Source organism: Aythya ferina, assembly GCF_964211825.1.
Source record: "Aythya ferina genome assembly, chromosome: 11".
NCBI classification, from domain to species: Eukaryota; Metazoa; Chordata; class Aves; order Anseriformes; family Anatidae; genus Aythya; species Aythya ferina.
In genome coordinates, this window is record NC_140307.1 from 115,988 (window position 1) to 140,769 (window position 24,782).

Sequence of the window (24,782 nt, forward strand, 5' to 3'; positions counted from 1 at the left end):
TTTGCATCAAGCCAACCAGCATCCTTGTCTGCGTTAACATTAAAGCAGGTCAAGGCTGGTTATCCTGCTGCTCGCTCTGTCTATCTATCATACTGCTCTATTTGCAGCACTGGTGAGACCACATCTGCAGAACTGCATCCAGTCCTAGGTTCCACAGTATGAGAAAGACATGGACAACCTGGAGCAGACCCAGCCAAGAGCCATTAAGATGATCTAAGATTTGGAGCATCTGATCAAGAGACTGAGAGAACTGGGTGTGTTTGGCTCCAGAGGAGATGGCTTAGGTAGTCTTACCAGAGCATATTAGTAACTGACAGGAGAGTGTAGATGGAGCCAAACTATACTTTCTGGTATCCACTAAAAGGATGAGAAGATACAAACCTAAATACAGGATTTTTTTTTTTATTTTTTTTTTAAATTGGGGGTGGTCAAACACTAGAATAAGTTGCCCTGTCAGGCTGTGGAGTCTCCACCTTCAGGGATGCTCAAAAACCAACTGGACAAGGTCCTGAGCAACTTTCTCAAGTTGATTCTGTTTTGAGCAGGGGGAGTAGACTAGATGATCTATAGAAAATTCCTTCCAATCTCAATTATTCTGTGACTATCATCCTAAACTACTACCCAAGTCCTTACCTGGGTTTCATTAAAGTCTTCCAAGATATAGCCGGCTCCTGCTCGCAGCTGTTGTGCTATATAATGTTTGTTGTATGGAGTCATATCTAAAAATTCTAGAACAGAAATAGAAGGTTAAATTTTTGGCTATAACCTGTCCATGTCCATACCCTCCTCAGTCTTCACAACTCATCCATTCTAATAAGGGATCCGCTCCCCTTTCTCCCAAGTACATCTACAAAAATTCTCAGAGGAGTCCAAAAAAAAGGACATCAGTAAAGGCAGCGCAGCAATGGCCTAATTAGCCAAGTGAGCACTTGGTGGCTTTCTTCATGCCGCAGTTAACTGCATGAAACATGACTTCAGTGAAGGTAAACTGCTGCAATCCATTCATGCTTTCAAGTCCTGTTTCTCAGCACTATCTCTTTTCTTAAAACCTTCTTTCTTATATTACACTAGTGATATATTCAGAGTCTGCTGATCCTTCTGTCATACCTTTCTTATTTTGCTGAACAGCCTTATGATCATCACTGATGTTTGCTATATTTCAGGTTGTAAATTCTCTAAGAGACTGACAGTTATCTCCTTTCTGCAAAGGATTAATGAGCAAGAGAAAAACACTCGCACCAATGCCTGATCAGACAAAATCCATCCCTTTTCCCAAAGCAACAGCATTCCACTTGAAAATGTGATGGGTAAGGTTCACCTCACCTTCTTCTTCTTCACTACTCCCTGCAGGACCATCTGATGTTTTCTGGCGATTGACCAATTTGTCACTGGGTGTTGCCATGGTGAGAAGAAAGGCATAACCCAAAAAGAGTGTCTTATTGTGGGGCAATGGTCCATGATGGTCCTCCAGAACTGGGGGATCTACAGTGTCTACACCTTCACAGGTGCTCACAAACTCTCCTGCTCTCACAGCCCCTGTGGGAAGATGGAAGCACCATGAGTCTCACAAGTCAGGTTCAACACAAAGACCTGAGGAATGATTTGGGATATGTTCAATTTCAGTTGTTTTACTGGAGAAGAAAGGGAGGCAGGACTTTGTTATGATTAAGCTAGGATAGGTTGGCATCTTTTACCCGTGTAGCTGGAAAGAATCTTTAAATCAAAACCCTAGCGACTAATAGAACAATGTTTGGCAGTTTGTCAATATCCTGAAACAAAGGGACCCTTCACAGCATTAACTGTGAAGGCATATCAGGACTGACTAAACAGGTAAGAAAGAAGAGAGGCATTACGGTCAGAACAACATGCTGCAAAGAACACTTCTAAAAGGCAGAAATGAAAAGATGGCAGACAAATACTCAGACTATGCTAAAAATATCTCTGGCTACTGAATGTATCCAGGGATAATCTATCTCAAATCCTACAGGCCAAATAAGCAAAAAGTAAGAAAGATGCTTGTGTGAAGTGGAAAGACCAACTACAATAATATATATATATTATATATCAAGGAGGAAAAAAAAAAAAAAAAAGGCTAATAAAGATTAAGAACAGAAAACAATGTTCTCACCAGGCTTCATTGTTGCTGACTTGCGGCCACGTTTAGCTGGGGATCTCTCTTCTTCAGAAGCGACAAGCTTCCTCTTACCAGACAGCACACCTGGTGGGATGCGTGGACTACTCTCCAGACCTTTACGAGTGGGAGTTGTGCTACTGCTGGAAGTGCTGGGAGAAGCAAGGTTACTACGTCGCTTCCGCTTCCCCTCCACAAGATTATCTGTAATACAGTATGCAGAGATTATAACAACTGATTTTCATAGAACATCTGAGTTGGAAGGGACCCACAAGGATCACCGAGTCCAACTCCCTGGTCCCCAAAAGACCACCCAAAATAATAATAATTAAAAAGAAAAAAAAATCAGAGCATGTGTCTGTCCAAACGCTTCTTGAACTCCTGCTGTTACCTACCCCTATCTATTTGTCCAGAGATGGCTACACTCAACAGTATCTAGCAGGTACATACTACCACCCTCTGTTAGAGCAAAACAGCAGAGAGGAAAAAACAAAAACAAACAAAAAAATCCACCCTTGCTTGCATGTCTCTTCTCTCAAGCCAAGTACTCTGCCAGTCTCTTTTCCACCCAGCATAACCGAACAGTTTATATCACAGCAGTCACCCTACATACCAAGTGTAACTGAGTACAGTAGGCACCACTACCCTGGAAGCAGGTTGCTCTCCACAAGTCAGTCAATACCACTATGTTTCTGAGCAAGAGATACAAACAGGAAAAGGGTCTCAAAGATCTCATATATTCAACAAACATGCTGTCACAGGAAAGCTGAATAAGTTATTTGTATGTGTGATAGAGAGGAACTTAGGGATAATGGAAGAAAGATGAATTAATAAGGTAATCCAATGCTTAGCAAGTCGTATCAAGGAATTCAAGTCTGGAATTGCTAAGTTACAAACAGCTGCACGTAACCTGTTGTTTAAAAATCACCTCCATACAGAGGTACACACTATAGTACTAATGAAACATTTTCTTAGCACCTCCAGCACAATCCAGAGAACTACAAAATGGTAGCTTTGTGGCTTTTTTTTTTGTACCAACAAATTCACTGAAACGATAATAAGGATCTGGTAGATTCATCAAGAAGTGACCTGGTGGGAAACAAAAACTTATTTGTATTTATCATCTTGAATACATTAGCATTCTTTGAAAGAATCAATGAGAATATGGATGATGATTGATCTGCATGAGTGACTGAAGAGTTGTTGTTTTTAAATAAAATGTGTATGTGTGTGTGTGTGTGTATATATATATATGTATATATATATATATAAAATGATCTTACCAAAAGCTTCTCTATAACTTAAGCTACTAAAGCAAACAGGAGCAATGTCCTCTCATGTGTTAATAACCGGTCATCACAAAGGATGATCACTGGGCAAGAATACATGGAACAAAGTTACTTATATAGCACTTCAAGTATTTGTGTTCAGGCATATACTGCTCAACATGCTAATAAGATATTTAGAAAGGAGAAAGAATTGTGAGATAAAGTCTACTGATGACATAAAATTACTTAATGCTTATCCAAACTAAAGCTGACTACAACAAGCCACACTGACTGTGCCACTACAACTCTGTTTTAATGCATCAGACAAAATTCAGGTCTGCTGCTAACCGATAAAAACCATGGTCCAGAAGCAGCCTCTGATCCAAAAGATTCAACAGACTTGACTACTGAAAGGCTGTATTAGACCAAAGATCAAATCCAAACTTGCTTTTCCTGTGTGATCCCCCCTAAGATACACAAAAAGCTGCTGTTTGAGGCAGCACACAGGGTTACAGGGTTAGATGGATCTTGACTTGGCTCAGTGCAATTTGTAGGTAGTTGTCAATGAACTCCATGAACATGTGAGGAGCTGCTGAAGCTACTTGGTTTGCTCAGCATGAAGAAAACAAGACCGAGGGGGGACCTCATCATGGTTTACAGCTTCCTCACGAGGGGGAACAGAGGGGAAGGCACTGATTTCTCTCTGGTGACCAGCAATTGGACCTGAGGAAATGGCTTGAAGCTGCAACAGGCAGTTCAGGCTGGTTATCACAAAAAGGTTCTTCACAGAGAGGGTGGGTCTGGCAGTGGAACAGGCTCCCCAGGGAAGTGGTCACAGCACTAAGCCTACTGGCGTTCAGTAAGTGTTTGGACAACACTCTCAGGCACATGGTTTGATTTTTTGCATGGTCCTTTGGGAACCCAGGAGTTGGACTTGATGATCCTTGTGGGTCCCTTCCAACTTGGGATATTCTATGAACTCTGAAAACATTTTCGAATATCCAGAAAGATCTAAAACATGGGTAATTGGGATTAGGAAGCAGAAACATCTCAAAGGCACAAAGATGTGTGACAGCATAGCCCCGGAAGAAAAACAGGAGCACTTCAAACTACATAGAGTCAGCAGCTCAACGGCACCTCCCCTTACCAAGACTGATGTCAGCTGCCTTCGTCAGGGGGGTGACAGGTTCATAAGGGCCTAGCCCAAACTGCTCCCGGAGCTTATTTCCTTGTTCCAGAGACAGGATAACAGCCATTCGTTTGTACCACTTCCGCTGGCCTTCCTTTTCAATGCAATAATATAGCTCTCCAGACTCTTTCCGGTGTCCTTTCACTACACCTGATAAGACAGCAAATGACACCTGTTAACTACACCTAGGCTTCCCATCCTCCTGAACAAACACCCATCTTCCATTGGATTCAGCACCTCAAGAGAACTCAGGAACTGACCTCAAGCACTGCTCTTACCTGCACTGAAGTACTCATCCTCTGAGAGTGCAGTCACCTCAGTTTCCAGTGGGATAGGGTCACACAGTAGAATATCTTTTCCTAGCACATCACATTCATACCCATCATCAAAAAGCAGCTTGTACTTCCCTGCCCCAACATCTTGGGTTATCATTCCAGAATAGAAGTACCCATTTGAAGACCACTTTGCTACAACCCTGAGGCCCACAAAGCTGCTCCCAGAGGATGAGTCTGCACAGTCTGAAGGACCAGTCACCACTTGTAACGGGATTTCTGGAGAGTCACTTCGACGTAAGGCACAGAAGCCAGAAGTGTCAGATTTCTCCCCTCCATCTGGCTGGCGAACTGCACGAACAAATGATTTCTCCTCAGGTGATGCTGTAGTTGAGAGATCCTCTACACCTGGAATTCCAGCTAAATCTCTGTAGAAAAGACAAAAGCAGACCCAGAAGGATCAGGAAAAACAGTTACTAAACAAAGAATATTTAGGACAGATTCTTGCTGCTGCTACATGCTATCACCAAAAACTAGCTCCTGAAATACTTAACTCTCCATTTTCTCTGTCACATTAATACAGCAGGCCCCCCTTCTCTTCCCTGACAATATTAAAATTACAGAATCCTTTGTCCAGGGTACCTTGTTGCTGTTGTTCGAGATGGTGGGCGGCCTCTTCTTCCTCGCCCACGAGGTGTAACAGGTGCTCTGCCACCCTGACGAGTACCAAGCATAGAGTCCTCCTCTTCCTCACACAGAAGCGCTCCTGTCTGGCTAACTCTGAGAGGAGATGCTGGCTGACCAGCTCCTTTCCTAGGGCTAGAGAATTCATGAGTTCAGTTAACTATTCTGAAAAGAGTTATCACCTTGCTATATCACCCCATTTTCCCTGTGATCTGCCAACTGGACAAGAACTTTGCCTCATCCTTCCTCAACTGCTCAGAGCAAAAGCAAAGCTATGCATCATAAGGAAACAACCATTACTCCTTCAGGAAGAAAAGATGGGAATACAAAGACTGTTCCTTATTTCTGTTCATCAAGACAGATCCTTTCTTGAATATTCTTGGTTTGGGGTCTACCTTGCTTCACATTTCACCCAAGCCAGCTGTTGACTTCTGCAAAATACCTTCTCCATTCTCAAAGCTCTGCACATACCTTAGTTTTCCTAAGATACCTCTGCCAATGGGTAAAACAAACTCTCCAGTTTCTGCACCACACATTTTCCCTTTGACAGCTCCAGTTCCTCGTGCTGAGCTGCTGCTGTGTGTTGCAGAGTGACCACTGCTTGCTCCACTGGATGTGCGGTGGAGGCTTGAGGCCTTAGATGAGAAGGAGCTGACATCACCAAGGTCCCCTGAGGTCAGTGATGAGCCCACTGCTGTTCTAGAGGAGGATGTGTCTGTCTCACACTCCTGGCACTCCACTATAGGCTCCTCAGTTTCCTTAGAAGAAAAAAGAGGCCACTTCAAAGGTGATGAACTTGCTAGATGGAAGCTACATTGTAGAAGCATCAGACACAAACAAGCTGAGAACACATTCATGAAATTGAAGACAGCTACGCAGATTGAATCTGGACTAATCAAAGGCAGACAGCAGCTCTCTCCCTACAGGCCTGTAGCTGTGCTCCATACGAAGAAGTCACATTAAGAAATCAGTCACCAAGACAGAGCTTGGACGGCTTTGATTTCAAAGCCAGAAATCAGCCTGGCTTTGAATGATTTCCACCCTTTTAGAGCGTAAGAGTGCAAGAACTACATGACACACTATCAGCCTTTGGTTACTAGTAATACAAGATCAAAATCAGATGGTTGGTCATTTGGAGCAATTCAAGTTTTATGGATATTTACAGGTCTGTCAACACAACACTGATATCAAATGTAGGTAGATAAACTGGACGTGGTTATACGATTACGATTACATAGCCTGTGAAAACACATTTAAGAAAATCTAATTCTCTATTTTAATATTACAATAAGCAATTTTGTGTGTAGTGTCAGGTGTGAGAGCGTAAGTAACTGAACTAATTTATCCATTTGTACCTTTACTCATTGCAAAGAGTAATTACATTATTCACTGTAACAAAGTTAGCACAAGACACTTATGTTATTTACCTGTATAGCAGAATAGCAGTAATATGTTACTACTGCAAGCAGGCTGGTATGTTTACCATGTATATCATATCAGCATTTGTTGACTATTCTTTGAGTTTCCCTAAAGATTTTCCAATAAAGGAATGGATTGTACAGCAATACAAGCATAGTAAAAATAGGCTTGTTTATTTTTTGATTTCGAGATGCTTTTTGGAGATCTCTTACAGAATCTGGTCGACAGGACTCAAAACCCCATGGACTACAGGTGAAAGATAACACTGAATTGCAAAACAGGCTGAACAGTCTTATATAGTTCAATTTTACAGATAGAAATGATTTTTGCTGACTAATAGAATTTCTGCCCATTCTGAAATCTCTGCTTTGACAAAAACCCAAGAATTTTACAATAGTTAGAAGCATATTATAAAGTCTTTTGTCCATTTTTGTCTCCCAGAGAAGTGTGTCTTCAGAACGCAGTAACAGGAATGAAATACACCAGCAACAAACACACAGCTTTCAATATGCACTGAATGGTCTATATGTTCACTCACTGAAAAAAAAAAATTGTCATCACGGCACACTGGTTTGCCCACTCAGCTCACGTTTTCTGCAGCCACAATACAATTTATTTTTTCAGCCAACATATTAGTATATTTAGCCCTGAAAACAGGATCTTACCTCAACTACTTTTCGTTCTACCTCTGTGCCATTTACATAGTAAACATCTGTTATAACACGGGTAACAACAGTGCGCACCTCTCGAACAGTTCGCATGTGGCGACGTTGAACCTGGCCTCTAGGTGGGTGAAGAAGGTTAAATTCCTCCTCTCCCTGTATAAACAAGACAAATTAAAATGAAAACAAACCACATCCAAAAGCAAATAATTTCTGTGAACAGCTATCTCTGCAGTACAGTTTTTTCTTATCGCATTTGAGTACTGTCGTAGGGAACCTTTCAGTATCTTGCTGCAAATTAGATGCAACAACATGAAAGACCCCGAACAAGGGAAAACTGAACACATTTTGCTCATTTGTTGAGGGGCAGAGGAAGGGAAATCACAGCAGTCCAAGGAAGAAACACCAAACTGTCTTAGTATAGCTTCTGATAGTCATTCAGTGGGCTCTCAGATCTCATAACTATTACAGAGTGTATTTATGGCCCTCTAACCTCCTATTTCTCAGAGGAGGCACAGTTCTTATTTCAAGTCTAGAAAAGATCATTATTCTAGTCCTTATATTCATAAGAAATATGCAAGCTCTAACTTCAAAGCAGTTATTTTTCTTGAGTCTGCAGCAAACTTTCTGAAACACTAGTTCAAAGCTAATTCATCTTATTAGAATGTTTAACTAGAGGAACTCTCCCCTGATGTGTTTATCCATTGTATTCTGCTGCTCCATCCAGTGAAAGTGCCAGAAGTTCACTGGTGCAAATAGGAGACATCAAAGCATTCCTTCCAGATTTCATACAACTTCCTCCTCCATCCAAAAAAAAGTTTTTTTTTTTTTTTTAATAGCGTTAACTACATCTAGACATACACAGACAGACACAAAATCACTTGCCGTAGTTTCTCAGAAAATATCAAGACATTTACTTCCCAAACTTACTCTGTCCACTGAGTACTGCAGTCCCTTAACAGCTGTCTACAGTTGATAAAGGAAAGCTTAAGCCATTTATGTTTTGAAGAGGTCTCTTGGCTTTTTTTGACAGAGGAATTATTGTTAGTGAATTTATTGGCTGAAGGGATACTTCACTGTTCTAAAGCAGTAAAATTAAATACAGGCAGCCTTCATCCCACCTGACTGTGCAGAGAGTCTGTGTCTTCTCCAGATGCATTCACAAGCTTTTCCCCACTCTCCTCAGTTTGGATGTTCGCATCTTGTCGACCAGGTTTTTGCCCAGACATACTGGTTCCCACATCCACTCGCCTACAGATTCCTTCTGCTGTTTGTGTTGCTACTGTAACAGTTGTTGGGGTAAAATGAGAGTCTGCTGCAGTTTGAATCCCTTTATTATTAGTATTTGCTTGCTTCTCTTGGCTTTCATTAATTGCAACAGCTTTACTTGGTTTCTTCCGCGTTCTTGTCCCTTCTTCCATCTGAGTGCTAACAGTACCAGTCTCCACACACTCCCTCTCCTCTGCACAGGGAGGCTGTTGATGGCAGCCCTGTTGCATCCTCCGAGGAATTAGGAGCTGTCTACCACTGTCATCTGCTCTGTGTTGCCGGCACTGCTGACTGGGATTTTTACATAATTCATCATCTTCTTCTGTGCCAGGAAAACTGAATAGATTCCCCCTGCAAACCAGTTATATATAGGTCAAAATTATTGATTAAAAAAGCAGGAAGGCCAATATTCTGCTACTCAGGTCAAAGCACTATTCAAAATACAACAATGCATTTTTTCAATTGCTTCTTAAGCTTACAAAGAACTCGGTGTGTTTTCAAATTGTAAAACATTTTGCAACATCTCTCAAGTGATCCATGTGGTGGCAGGAAGAATTGCTGACACCTATAGAAAACTAGGAGCTTTTGCAAACACTAATAAAGCAAGGTATGCTCCAAACAACAAGGACCACATATGCGAAATGCTTCTCAAAGTCACGCCATCTTGATGTTGCTACAGTCTGCTTCAGCACTTCCTTGACCTGAAAGAGTTAATCACACCTAGGAAGAAGAGGCAGGAGTGTGAACACAAATGCTGTTTAACACTTTCACTAGGATTTCTCTTCCCCGTCAATAGTCTTACCAGGTTTTATATGGGACTGTATACTGAATCTTACTAGAAGTACACATTTATCCTCTCTCATCTCCCTCATACCTGAGAGGCTTTGAGGAGTGACTGTCTTCCATTCTGTCTGTACACTGCCCAGCGCTAGAAGTTCCTGGTCATCGCTGTCTACAGTATAACCGTTCAATACTCTTGCAATATAAATTACTTTTTCTTCATAGGTCAAAACTTCAATCAAAAGATAGAATTTCAAAATCCTCCTGGATGCGATCCTGTGCTATGTGCTCTAGGTGTCCCTGCTTGGTAGGGGGTTGGACACTGTGTACTCTCCAGGGTTCCCTTCGAACCTCAACCATTCTGTGATTACCATGTGAGATATAGACATACAGTACTTAATATATTCATTCCATTGTGCCCAACCTTTTAAGTCATCCAAAGACAAAGAGACTACACTGAGTCATTAATGTTAAAAATGCACACGTGTGTAAATCCAAAATCTAACCAGGACTGGCAGTCAAAGACTGTAAGTAGTTACCTATATGGAGAAGCTGAAAGGTCATGGCCTCTGGCCTCATCCTCTCGCCGAACTTCACAGACACGACTGAACACAGATGATGCTTTCTGGGAGCTAGCAACGCAGATTAAAAAAAAAAAAGGCATTAGGGATTGTGAAAATACAGCATAACGAGTTTTCTAGCCCCCTGGGAAAACAACTACTGGCATTAAACATTCAAATTGAGTTTGCTGATGTAGGCAACAAGAAAATGAGTGTGATGGTCAGACACTCAAAGGTCAAGAAATTACCCACAATTATATAAGCACTTCTATTATTTCTGCAGACACTCTCACAGCCAAGAGCAATCTAGCAATTCCAGAAAACGTAGGGTGAAGAACTACAGCACCATCAGGAGTTTCACCATCACTATTTCTTGCAGCCACTGGGGAACACCATTAGACCATTTATGGCTTATTTAAAATCTTCATGACAGAGCAAAATTATGGGGAAAGACTTGTAAAGCAGACTCTGAGAGATCAAGTTCAACCTGCACCTACAAAGGCAACCCAACATCAACCAGTGAGGACTGATGACCATTCATCCTCAGCACTGAGGCATAATTACCATCCAGCACCTAATTCTGCGACAAGAGGTACTAAGTTTATTTCAAAGTTTTCTCACTGCTTCAAACCCTTATACTTCACTCAGACCACTATAGATAGTGTCTTCTCACTCAGATTCTTATTAGTACTTACAAATCATACAGTCTAAAAGACACAACCAAGCAACCCTAGGCGATGTGGGAATACAGTACATGATAACAAGCCTGTTTCCAAAACTATTTTTCTTACATGTGTGGTAAGACAGATACATACAGATTAAAAGATCAAGGAAGAAAACTTATATTTTGGTCAACGCGTTAAACTGTGATCTCAATCCGTCAGTGACTTTGTTATGTTTCTATCAGCCTCATATCAAACAGAATTTTCTTTCAGAACTCCTCAGAGCTGAGACTATTTGCAGAAAATTGCACAATAACAAAGAAAACCACGTTTGAAATTTCAGAGGTTGATAGTGCAGACCTGCATTCTGGACTGCACAAGACATGAATTTCTGCTCTGACTATAATCAAAAGGAGGTAAAATGCTGATGTTAGTAGGAAAGCACAAAGCCTACAGCAGAACAGCAGGTAGGAAACCTGCTGTTTTGGACCCACCTCGCATCCACATCTACTCACTTAAAACCTGATGCAAGAACTAAAGAGTTGATGCTGTTGCTACCTTTAAAAGAGCTCCCTACTTCTATGTCTCATTTTAACTGTTATTCCCCCTTCCACTGGTAATGAGCAGAAAAAGGATCTAACCAGACCTCTGTGTTGACTCTGCACAGCAACAAGCCCAGTTACCTGGCAGCAGCAGCAGATCCATTTTTCCTGTCACTGGCTGTAGGCTCTGAAACAAGAGGGAAGGGAAGGACAATTTCAGTGTCACAGTCTCTCCTGTCCTTCTAAGCACCCCACACCCAGTGAGCTGAGAGGTTGAGTAATGTCAGACAAAGAGTCCTCAGGCCTCCCCACCCAACTTACCATCACAGCCCCGAGCCTATATACATGTACATATGCAAGTTTTAGGCTATTTGACTGAATGTCACTGTTCTGATTAAAATGCTATCAAACTTGTTCATTCAGGTCATACTTTCAGTATCTTTTCATTCCTTAACATAACCAAATTCTTTTTCTGTCTTGTGATTACATGTCTCACAGAGCACCCACAAACAATTGCAATGTACATTGCAAATGCACATCACAATTTTCAGTCTGCTGGAAATATCTTTCCCCCACAACAGAGGCCTCTCTTCTCACTGCCCAAGAAGAAAAACTGCAAGATTTCAGAGACCATCTCAGGGAATGCCATGGAGAGATTCTAAGTCAGGGTGTTGAAGTCTAGTACAACCTGTATGTTCCAAGGTTTCAGTCTCTTACTTTCCAAGCAGAACCGCAGGGATTCCTCACTCCCATCATTCACAGGGGTAACAAGGTTCATTTGCAGAGAGAGTTTTGCATCAGCCTCAGGAACTACATGAGAATCTCCTTTTTCACACACTTCTGACACATCTGTTGATACCACTGCACTTTCCATGGTGACATTGTTGGTCCCCATTGTACCCTCAGCTGTAACATCACTAGTTGCTATAGTGCTGTCTGGACAACTATCAGCCACTGAAAATAGGAAAACAAAGAAGTAAAAATGGAAATAGCCATTGTGGTTCCCACTGCTGTGGTTCAGGGCCCAGTTTGGTTTTGAAACTGCTTCACTGCATGCATTATTAGTGATAGCGCAGTAGTGGAAATTCCTCTCTGGTCATCCTAGAGTTCTGAGAGGATCAAAGTTTTTTAGCACAAGTATCATCCATAGCTTGTGATGAGAGCAGAATGATTTACTATTTACCAGAAATATGCAATTCCTTTTCTCCAACACATGCAAGCTGTTATTTTGTGAACCCAGCAGAGAAAGTCTTGCAAAACGATGAATGCTGGGAACAACCTTCTTTTAATTTAAGTGCTTTCACAACTCAAAGGGATCTTCTGCATTCTTTAATGGAGTTATATATGGGAATGCAATGAAGGAAGGTATGTTCCATACAACCCCATACTAAGGTAGCAAACATCTTCATTACAGACCGAGGAAAGAAAAAGAGGGATGAACCCTCCTCAAACAGCAGCAATGTTTTTTGCCAAGACAGGTTTGAGTTATCCTATGATCCTGCATCTAGAATAAAAAGTTCCAAACTGAAGAGAACCATTTGGGTCAAACTCACCAATTGGCGTGCTGTGTCTTCTAGGTCCCATTTTAAGCTGGCCAGTAAGAGGTGGTGTTATGCTGGTCAAGGGCTGAATGATATCACCCTCCTTTGGCAAAGTAAAATGAAATGGGGTTCCTAAAAGACAGGGAGAGCCAGGATTAGTGATTTCAGGAGTGTACTCCAGTCCACGTACAAAAAGCAAAAGTTCACTGCGGTGTGGAAATGAGGAAAAGCATAACCCTTGTGCTATCCTGTACAAAAACCTCCTGAACAGTTAGTGGACTCAGGGTTGCTGCTCTAACTGATCTTCCTCACTTTTCATGTGGAAAGTCTCTCTCGGTCGAAGTATGGACTGTGGTCTACTTCGACGCAGTTGTCTCCAGAAGCTAGATGAAAGCGAGACTAAATATCCTCATGTGAAAAGGACTTCTGCAGAACGCAGGTTTTCTTGAAAAGTGCTCAGGATTTTGCACAGGGAACAGAAACAAAGCCAGAAACAAAAATGAAAGATAGGACACAACTGTATTGGCAGAGCTATGTGTTGCCTGAATTAATAACCTAACCTTGCACAGAATGGTGTATTATCATCATGGATAACAGAAGAGCAACTGACGTCATCTACCTGGACTTGTGCAAAGCATTTGACACTGTCCTGCGTGACATTCTGGTCTCTAAATTGGAAATACGTCAATGTGATGGATGGACCACTTGGTGGGTAAGGAAATGGCTGGGTGGTTGCACTCAAATAATTCTGTTCAATGACTTGACATCCATGCGCAGACCAGCAATGAGCAGTGTCCCTCAGGCGTCGGTACCGGGACAGGTGCTCTTTAACATTTTTGTCGGCAACATGGACAGTGAGATCGAGTGCACCCTCAGCAAGTTTGCAGATGACACCAAGCTGAATGGTGCAGTCGACATACCGGAGGGAAGGGATGCCTTCCAGAGTGGCCTGGACAGGCTGGAGAAGTGGGCTCACGTGAACCTGATGCAATTCAACAAGGCCAAGAGCAAGGTCCTACACCTGAGTTGGGGCAATCCCAAGCATAAATACAGGCTGGGTGGAGAACAGATTGAGAGCAGCCCTGAAGAGAAGGACTTGGGGCACTGGTTGATGAGAGACTCAACACAAGCTGGCAATGTGCACCTGCAGCCCAGAAAGCCAACTGTATCCTGGGCTGCATCAAAAGAAGTGTAGCAGGCTGAGGAAAGTGGTTTTCACCCTCTGCTCCGCTCTTGTGAAACCTCATGTTTAGCTGTGGGGTCCCCAGCCTAAGAAAGACATAGACCTATTAGAATGGATCCAGAGGGCTGGAACACCTCCCCTGTGAAGACAGCTGAGAGAGCTGCGGTCGTTCAGCCTAGAGAAGAGAAAGCTGTAGGGAGACCTTATACCAGCCTTCCCGTACTTAAAGGTGGCCTGCAGGAAAGATGGGGAGGGACTTTTCATCAGGGTGTGTAGTGACAGGACAAGGGACAACAGTTTTAAACTAAAAAAGCATAGATTTAGATTAGACATTAGGAAGAAATTCTTCACTACGAGTGTGGTGAGGCACTGGAACACATTGCCCAGAGACACTGTGGATACCGCATCCCTGAAAGTGGATGTTGGAAAAGTGGAAAATTGGATGAGGCTCTGAGCAACCTGATCTAGTGGAAGGTGTCCCTGCCCATGGCAAGGGTTTAGAATTACATGAGCTTTAATGTCCTTTCCAACCCAAATCACCATATGATTCTAAATAGCTAGCCTTGGGTCAGCAGATATACCCCACTTGGACATAGTCCTGTGCAACCTGCTCAGGGTGATCTCAACTGAGCAGTGGGTTGGACCAGATGACCTGCAGAAGTCCCTTCCAACCACAGCCGTTCTGTGATTCAGATAGCTACCTATGAGCTTGAATATATAGCAGCAGTCAATGAACAGTTAGACAATAACATCGGAAACTTGCCATCAGAGTAAACTTTTAAGGGAAATAACAGATATTGCAGTATTATAACCAGCTGACAGCTGCCACCAGAAGGACATTAATATGCAAGCATCAGTCTTTACAGATTACATGGAATTTTTAAATAAGATTAAAAGAATAACCATTTCCTCCCCCACATTATGGTCAAAATTGGTTTTCATCATCTTTAATCCTAACCTTCGTTTTCACAAAGCATTGCTCAAACAATGCAAATCACATTATAACTTCTAATTTTAATAGGCATGTATTAAAAAATAGCAAAACTAAACAGTATTGGAAATTTTCTAGTAAAGGTTTCAAGAGCTAGCACCAGATACTCACATACAATTTTTATTTATCGCAAGACATAGTGCATCATTCTGCAGTTACACAAGATGCTCACATATAATATACACAACTGCCTTGGGGGAAATGATGCCATAAATACATGACAAAGACATAACCCACTCATGGGGGAAGGGGGAGGGAGAAAGAAAAAAAAAAGATAGCCTGTAAAAAGTTATTTACTGTCCTTTTGGAAACTCATCTTCACCATCAGCCACTATACCACCACAGGTTTTGAAGATATGGTTCAGCAACTGCAATATCCTTAAGATCATCTTAGGGACTCCAGAGTGTTTTTGCAGTGGACAGGTATTTCACAGAACAATGATATTCATACTTTGTGGGTTCACTGCATATCAAAAGGCCAATTACCATTCCTCTCAAATGGCTTTTGAATGCCTGACCTGAAAAAATGCATAGTATGCCTGAAAGCTTAATTACTTTCACCTATCTGTACCAACCATTCAAACAATGAAAGGTTGTATTTCTCTAAAATCTTCTCCTATATCCTTAAGACCATCATCCTGTAACATTTGCTTTTATCTTTCAACATCAAAAGATCCAGTCTTTCTTTGGCTCACTTTGCCGCTCTCCAGTTTGCTAATGCTAAGGTATAAAAAATTTCAATTTCTTAGATAACTTTCACAGGGAGAGTTGGATGTTTTACAGCACAGTGCAAATAGCAACTACCAGCATAGCACAAAACTACACCCTTAGGAGACAATCGATTCTTCCAGCTGTGCATCAAGCTAAGCAAAGCAGATTTGTTATCCTCTTCTCTTGTAGATGAAAATTTAAGTCTCACTCCATTTTCTACATGTGGTGATGCCTCTTGCACACTATTACTGCATAGATAGCCAGCCTGAAGCTCAGGCCCCTCTGCTCTACTTCTTCTCCCTACCCATCACTTCTAAAAGGGATGTGGTGCATACTATGGCTCTCAGCCACATGAAGATGTGCACAGAAGACTATTAGTGGATGGCCATTTTGTCTTCTGTGCACACATCTACCCAATCGCTCGTACAGATCGTGCTACAGGATTATTTTCAAAAGAAGAAAGCAGAGAGGAAAGACCACTATGTGGAAGACCTAGGAACATTTTACTATCTAAGCAGCTAATAAAACTAGAGCAATTACTTATATTCAAACTGGTACAGCGTGGGGGAGGCAGGGCCAAAAATATCCACAACCAACACAAACCATGACTTACATTTAAGAACTTCCGCTTTCTCTTTCAAAAAGCCATCTCTTACCTCTGCTCTTAACTCACTCACTAGTGCTGCTAGACAGGACAAAAGCTTGATTACATCAGTGTTCTCTGTTGGTATGTTATACCTACCTGTGATACATCAAAAAGGACTAGATTAGCAAATAAGAAAGAACTGTATGTACTTCTAGAAGCCTTCCAGATCATCCCTTTTCTCCCCCTACTCTATCATATTCCATCCTATGAGTGTTTGGGTTTTTTTTGTAGAATAAATGAACAGTTCACTTAAGCTCATTCAAGGCAACTTCATAAACAGGAGGATGTGCCCCTACCCACCTCACCATTGGTTTCTACTCCTGCTTCTTGGACTCTTCAAGATCCTTCTAGTCCTCACCCAAAGTTTGTGCATACTAATGTATGCTTCATTATCTGAAGATTTGCCTCCTGTTGGAAATAACTGTTATGAGAACAAACCTGCTTAAAGAGAAGTTGGATGATGCTTTAAAGCTCTTCATACCTTAGTCAGTGTGATGGCAACAAAAAAAAAAAAAATTACGATGCATACTTTTCCATTGCAGCGCAGGAGTCTGAAGGCAGCAGGCAGAACATCTCAAAAGCCTCAACTCTCTCGTAACATAGAGCAATCCTACGTGATCTCAAGGGACATGGACCTGGCTAAGAGCAAAGTCAGGACCCTGAACTTTAGAAGAGTGTACTTCCACCTGTTCGAAGAATTAGTGGATGAGATCCCATGGGACAGTCTTTAGGGACAGAGGATCCGATCAGAGCTGGCAACTCTTTAAGGATATTTGCCTTAGAGCGCAAGAGCTCTCTATTCCCATACACAATAAATCAAGCAGGGAAGGTAGGAAACCAGCATGGTTGAACAAGAACCTTCTGGTCAAACCTAGGCAAAAGAAGGAAATGCACAGACGGTGGAAACAAGGCCATGTGCCCTGGGAAGAGTACAGAAATACTGTCTGGATGTACAGGGATGGGAAATGGATGGATGTCTGGATGGGGTCAGGAAAGCCAATGCACTGACAGAAGTAAACTTGGCAAGGGATGCAAAGAATAGCAAAAAGGGGTTCTACAGGTACATTGGACGCAAAAAAAAAAAAAAAAAAGATGGAGGGGGACTCGTTACTCAGGTACATAACAACAGGATAAGGGGGAACGGTCTTAAACTAAAAGAGGATAGGTTTAGATCAGACATTAGCAGGAAATTCTTTGCTGTAAGGGTAGTGAGGGCACTGGAACAAGTTGCCCAGAGAGGCTGTGGATGCCCCATCCCTGAAAGTGTTCAAGGCCAGGCTGGATGGGGCCTTGGCCAACCTGACCTAGTGGGTGGCATCCTTGCCTATGGCAGGGAGGTTGGAACTAGATGATCTTTAATGTTCCTTCCAACCCAAGCTGTTCTATGATTCTATGACAACTCTACTATTTAGTGTAATATAAATATGCAAGATACAACCACAAACATTAATTTTCAAGTTAATTTTCTCCAAACATGGCTCATTTTACACCTCTCTTCGGAATGTAAATCAAGCTAAATGTGATGTTTTTAAGTTGTATTTAGATTTATCTAAGAAAAGATGTGTTAAGTATGATATGCAAGAGAAATATTACCTCAAGCTAAAAGAAGTTTTATTCATGCTCTCTTGAAAAAGAAGCTGGGGATTGTGAACTCAATGAAACCCCATACAGAAGTGGAATATAACGTTCAGCTTCAGTATATAATTATAGCTATTCATCTTTATCATCATTCCAGCAGTGTCCTGCCAAACAGTTTATTTAATAGAACCAATACTCTTGTCAAATTCGAAGACCTATACTGTTCTCTTGACCATGCCACATCATCTTCAGAGATATCCAGTCCCAGCATAGCAAATGCCCCATGCTTGTTAACATTAAAGTCTTTTTTTTTTTTTAATTCAATTTTAAAAAATGTATTTTCTTCTACACAAAAAGTTATTTTCCTTCTTTCAGTTAGAGGAAATTAACAACACAGTATCTAAAACATCATCACTCACCTTCATGTTAAATAATATTTGATCTCCTCTGTATCTTTACACTTCCCTAATATCTAAAATGGCTTAATAGAAAGGAAATAGGTTTTACTATACTGATATCAAGTACCTTCATTCTTGCCATATACAGGATTCTACACAAATTGAAGTTATCAGATTTTTAAGGTTTCAGAATTAGGGGTCATCAAATGAAACTAATACCTGGTGAAATAAAGACAGTTGGGGTATTATTTTTTTAAAACTCAGAATATAATTTAAGATGTCAATCCTCCTATTGCAAGAACCTTTGATGCCTAGAACTTTAAAGAGGTTAAAAAAACACAGTGAGAATTTTCATGGAGGGAGAGAAGAACACCTATTCAAGAAAAAAAAAGTTCCTAAACCGTACATTTTTGAGTGATGAAACAGAGGCTTCTGGAGAAGTATCTCCCCACTACATTTTTGCTCTTATATTCATCCATATGCATCTGCCATTCAATATTGGGGAAAATACAGGAGGAAATTGTATACCAAAGTAGACTGATTCTCTTCTGACTGGTTAATTCCTCAGTTCACAGAGAACATGATTTTCAGTCTTTAGTTTAGTACTATTACATGGGCACAATGAGCTTACTGCAAGCCCCTAAATGGGAAGGACCAAAGAAGGGAAAAAAAAAAAAAGAAAAAAAAAAACACAATAGAACATCCATACCATTAAATGGCAACAAAATAATCTAACAAAGAGGCTGGTATTATTGGTCCACAGAATATCTAAAACCCTGGAAATGCAGATTTTGTGCAGAGCCTCCAAAGTCTGATACTGATTGCACACAGGAACAAGCTCCCCAGGGAACTAGTCACTGCACCAAGCCTGTCTGAATTTAAGAAGTGTTTGGACTGTGCGCTTAGTCACATGGTCTGAACTTTTGGGCAGACCTGTGCGGTGCCAGGAGTTGGACTTGATGATCCTTACGGGTCCCTTCCAACCCGGGATATTCTATGATTCTGTATTTTTTTCCCCTAATTTGAAAAAATGAATCATGATTAAATCAGACCACTTTTAAACAATAGTGAAAGCTTTCCCTAAATCTCACTGAAGTGGCAGCCCCCAAACTTTGTACAAGAATTTGTGGAATTCAGATGTACCCCAGCAACATACCCTAAATCTGAAACTGATGACACTACTGTCTCAGTTGACAAAACAAATGCTACCAAATTGCCTCCAGCATGCCATTTGCTTAGTGCTTGGTTCCCCATGCAAACAAAGACCTTAAGTCAGAAAACGCATGAAATCATTGCATTTCTGGTCAACTGAAACGCTCTTCTTTCTTGCTCAGCAACAGCCAGAATTTTGTTATAACATTCTGAAAGAAACTGTTTGTCGCTAGTTATGGGATGTTAAAGAAAGCAAAACCAAAAAAACACTTAAACGCTTCATTGGTAAAACCGCATTCAGAAGAATGGGTGCAAAAGTTACATCAGTTAAACTGGTATGATAGCTGGCATACTAAACAGTGCTCAAAAATACAGACTGATTCATATGAGTTCATTATTGAGAAAGTGGAGTTTTTAAATCTAAGCAAAGAGATCAGAACCCCCTAAAGCAAGGGAATTTTTGTATGACTAAACATATACTTAGCTCAAAATAAAGCAATCATGGTAGAAGTGTTTCTCAGATGTCAGTGATATTAAAAAGCTCTGGCCACAAGGCTCCATGTGGCTTGAAAGTAATTTAAGCTTTATTTTGCTTTAAAATAGGTCAACAGATATTAATAGTAAAGTCCAGCTTGAAAAATGCTACTGTCCTTTGCTGGAAATCTCTCCAAAACTGATGACACACATAAGCATTCAAATCTCTCTTCTCTACCGCACTGTAATCTAACTTCTACAGATATGAATATTTACCTGTCATTTGTAACTTACAACGCAAAATACCTTCATCCTATTTTTGAGTATCTCAAGTTTTTGTTGCCAGACAGTTCCATACTATTAAACAGCTTTTTGGGGGGTATTTTCCAAACTTGTCAGAAAATTTGGTATTAAAAGCACACAAGTATTACACTCAATCCCTTTTCATCCAAATCTCCATCTAGCACTTCAAAGTCATCTCACCTACGTCTGCTCAGACATAAAGAAGAAAGCTCTTCATCTTGTTCCTTTCTGAAATCTGCCATTCTGACCTTTCCGAACAGGATCACATGTTCCAGAAGTCAGCACGGTTCAAGGTCACAAGAACTGAAGAAAAGGGGAGGGAAGCATATAAGAATGCACTCAAAAAGCTATCAGGAAGAAACAGCCAAAGCTGTCATAAATGGCAGGATCAGTTCATAAGTGGAAAAAGTAAACAAGTAGTTCAGAAAATAGCAAAAAATATTGGACTAGTGAGACTGATCAGAGAAGTTTTGAAGAAATATACAGGTCTTGATAAAAAACAAACCGTAAGTTGGCAGAGGACATAAGTGAGATATCCCCCACTGACAAAGAATAGATCTCTCGGTGACAAAGAATAGAAAATTGCTCAGACCAGTTATCAGCTCTGAGTCCATAAAGGGAAAAATAAGACTGAACATTAGGAAATATGTTTGAGCTGTATATCTTACACTAATTTCTCAAAATAAAAACAAGAAAACATTGAACAAAGCTCTGAAGAACAGACTATAGGACAATACTACAATACCACAACCTTCAAGTGCTAGGAGTGATTCAAATCTAGTCCATGGTTGTATAGGTTCCATAAAACAAGATCATAGACTGGTCAATCTGAATCTACCAGGTGGTTCATAAACATCTTCCCTGTTGAACATCTCATTTAATTTAAATAGCACTCCGCAATTATATTAATCTTCTACTGTACTATAATTGAATGACTTAGATAATTCAGAGCAAAAACTACCCAAATCACTGTAGAGACTTAAGTAAACATAAACTAACATACTGGTCTGCTCAGATGTAAAGACAACAATCACCTATTGAGAGCTAATGTTTCCACACACTCAGCTTTTAGTCACCAACTTCAGGAGACAGGAAGTTACCTACTGCCATCACAAGATGGGGAAAACTCTCTCCTCTCCTTCTCTCTGATCCTGCAGTTTATAATGAAAAGTTACATCACAAAAATGTGTATGACTTAATACCAACTAAAACACTGTCTTCTATTATTTTCTCATTTGAGGAGAACAGAACTGCTTTAAAACAGAGCCAACGAAGGGGCAGAATCTCCACAAAACTCAGGTACAGCGTTCCAGATTCCTTAACTACGCAACAGCAAGTTAAAGAGGTTTCAACACTGAAATGAAACCACGGTAACATTATAAAGAGTTCATGGCTCTATTCAGACAAACACTTTAAGGCAGCATTGTTGGGGTTGCTCCCTTTCATTGTTTCCAGACACTTATTTCCCATCCTTGACCAGCACCAGCAGTTATGCAGAGCTGCATGGCAAAACATGAAAAAAAAAAAAAAAAAAGCAAAAAAAAAAGCAAAAACAAACAAACAAAAAACACTTTTCAATCTGTTGTTGGTTAAGCTTCAGACAGAACTGTTCCTTATTCTATCTCACTTCAAAAAATCTTGTCCCAGATTTAAAAAAAAAAAAGGGGGGGGGGGGAGGTGGGGATACACAAGGATACGTGCAAAATAGGTTAAACTTCTGTCAGTTTTTACTTTGCTTCATGACAATGCCTACTGAAGAGCAGCTTATGTGAAAGTAAAAAGCATTCATCTTTAAATTACTCAAGATAGATTTGCTATATTAATGTCTCACTTAAAGCTGCTCTGTATGTCTCCACAAAGAAAATCCTCCCCTGAGAATGAAAGGAGAAAATAAATAAATAAACAAACAAACAGTAAGGACACCTAAAAGGGAAGTATAGACTACCACAGACCCTTTTCCTTTCAAGGACACTACCATTGTTGCTTCAGGAAAAAAAAAAAAAAAAAAAAAGCATTACAGAAATCCATCAGCATTGCCAAGGTCAGAACATTCCAAGTTTTCAAAGTTGCTCAGAGTTTCTACCATAAAACAGGAAGGGGGTGTTAGGAGTATGAATTACTTTTCATCACTGTTGCCTGCAGCAGTGCTGCAACGGTGAAAAAGGGAACAGCACCTTACACACGTTAACAGTAACTTTCACTGCTGCTCTGAAGATAGGCTGTTCAACATCCATTCAGAACCAGCGCTTCCCAAAAACTCTGAGGACTGTACACAGCCCCCTTGACATTATTCAAAGTATACACACCTACAAACTACTAACCTAAATTCACTTACCATTGGAAGGACTGGGAGACTTAGCAGCTACCCTCTCCTGTGGCTGCATCTTCTCTTCTTGCTCCAGATTCCTTGTCATAGCAGTATCCTCTGTACTCTTCTGTATACAATTCTCCTGCTGAGCCACAAGCATGTCAACCCCTTTCTCCTGCAGTGGTGTGTGATTCTCCGTTTTCATTGCCTGGTCTAATTCTGAACCATCTGGGTGGCTTTTCACACACAATACCACTTCTGATGGAATGTCAGTCTTTAATCTAGGAAACAAATTGTTATGCTGTTCCATTAACTCCCCTACAGAAGGCTTAGATAAAACTTTACTGAGTTTTGGCATGTTTTCTGAAGTAGCTTTAGAGGACAGTTTATCCATGTTCTTTGCCTCTCCAATGCCAGAAGTACAGTCTTGTAAAGTTTCTTTTACACAGCATTCTGGTCCAACCTTTCCTAATTCTTCGGTATGACCAGACAATTTTTTGCTATTTTTACCAGAGCCACCAGCAAAATCCACTTCCATGTCTTCATGACTCTGTACTTCCCTTTCAAGGATAAACCTCTGAGAAAGGGCTATGTTAACAAGAGACTCATCTTTGTTTATTTGTTTCTCTTCTACTTGCAGCTTTTCTTCTTGTTCTTCACATTGAGTCTCAGGAACTGCCTCAGGTTCAGAACTCTCTTCCAATGGATAACCCTGAGACCGTGCTTCTCTGCCCTGAGTACAGGACAAAATCTCAGGCTGACCAGACTGATGTTCAGCAGCTTGACTTCCAGAAATACACCCATGATCCTGATGAGCTGTAAGGGCTAGTGACTCATTTCCTGCTTCACCTGCACTAACTAACTGCATTACAGGCTTTCCTGCAGTTTTTATACCCTCTTTTTTTGCTTTTTCACAGTTCTCAGAGAGGGCTTGATGGCCTGCATCCAGTCTCAGTTTTGTGTTGTCATTCTCCACAGCACAAAGGCTCAAGTCTGAGGCCTTGCATTCAGGAACCTTCTGTACCCATAAAGTTTCACTATCTTGGCTAGTTTTCAGAGAGCCTGAACTGACTTCTGCTTTTGTAGACTCACTACATTCACTTACAGAAAGGATCAGACTACAGGACTCAGAAGGCTGTGGCACAGAGTCCCCCATAGGCACCTTTGACAAAACATCTGTGGTTCCAGAGAGGTTTCCTGGTAAGCACGAACAGGTCAAAGCAACAGTTTTTTCTTCTCCTTCATGTCTCTTCTCTGGGCTCTGAGTTGGAACAAAAATATCCTAAAATGAAAAAATTGGCATTCTGAACATCAGGTTATCCCAAATTGGGCTGTTTATTATTTCCAAAAGATGATGCTAGATTACAGAGCAGAGCAAGCTCAGAACAAACCTATGGATTAAAACAAGTTTTGTTTGGTTGGTTGTTTTTTTTTATCCATTTAAATAAGTGTTAACTGCCACATTCTTGCTACAAGAAATTATCATCATTCATTGCTTTTCAGTACCTCTGCCAGTCAGACATGATCCTTGGCTCACCTTTCCTACTACCAAATCATGAAGTACAGGGCAAGTATGGCAAATCAGTAGCTGTTCTCAGTCAGACAAACAAGGGTTCTGGAAAGATTCTCTATAATAGTTATATTAGCATGAAGACCACTTTCAGATAAGGAAAAAACTCTGCCTCAACTACTGAAGTCTACTTCAACCTGTATTTTCTGCCTTAATTTAATTAAATTTGTTATATTGAGCTATAAAGCCACCAAGTGTCTGTTAAATCCCTTTGAACAATATTAACTTCCAGAATCAAAAAGCAAACAACAGATGGTAAGAATAAGCAACTTAAAAGAAATTTGCGCTAAGCGAGATCAAGCCTTGTTCAAGCCTTCTCCGTGACAAATAACGATTAAATCTATCTTTGTAGAAGTCTAGTTTCTGACGCAGTTTGAGATGCAGAATGCCTGGTTCAGCATGAGAAAGTAGAAGCCTTTCAAAGAAAGGAAGAAAAAAAAAAAAAGCACAAGGAAAGTTTTTAGTGTAGAATAAAAGAAAAAATCTACA

At 40.8% G+C, this 24,782-nt stretch overlaps 1 protein-coding gene across 5 annotated transcripts in view; it reads right to left on the reverse strand.

Annotated features, from left to right (window-relative positions):
* Positions 1 to 24,782, reverse strand: part of TP53BP1 (tumor protein p53 binding protein 1) — a 38,813-nt gene that overhangs the window by 4,773 nt on the left and 9,258 nt on the right. For 3 of the 5 annotated variants that reach the window (XM_084532812.1, XM_084532811.1, XM_084532815.1), the window contains exons 10-23: positions 22,751 to 24,005; positions 12,992 to 13,111; positions 12,156 to 12,392; positions 11,580 to 11,625; positions 10,214 to 10,306; positions 8,747 to 9,245; positions 7,629 to 7,781; positions 6,016 to 6,302; positions 5,503 to 5,679; positions 4,867 to 5,288; positions 4,547 to 4,738; positions 2,129 to 2,335; positions 1,324 to 1,536; positions 634 to 728 (exon numbers count right to left, since the gene is read on the reverse strand). In XM_084532812.1, coding sequence (XP_084388938.1) covers positions 634 to 728; positions 1,324 to 1,536; positions 2,129 to 2,335; positions 4,547 to 4,738; positions 4,867 to 5,288; positions 5,503 to 5,679; positions 6,016 to 6,302; positions 7,629 to 7,781; positions 8,747 to 9,245; positions 10,214 to 10,306; positions 11,580 to 11,625; positions 12,156 to 12,392; positions 12,992 to 13,111; positions 22,751 to 24,005 — 3,996 coding nt within the window. The remainder of the gene's footprint in view (positions 1 to 633; positions 729 to 1,323; positions 1,537 to 2,128; positions 2,336 to 4,546; positions 4,739 to 4,866; positions 5,289 to 5,502; positions 5,680 to 6,015; positions 6,303 to 7,628; positions 7,782 to 8,746; positions 9,246 to 10,213; positions 10,307 to 11,579; positions 11,626 to 12,155; positions 12,393 to 12,991; positions 13,112 to 22,750; positions 24,006 to 24,782) is intronic. The other 2 variants (XM_084532814.1, XM_084532813.1) reach the window with 1 other exon arrangement.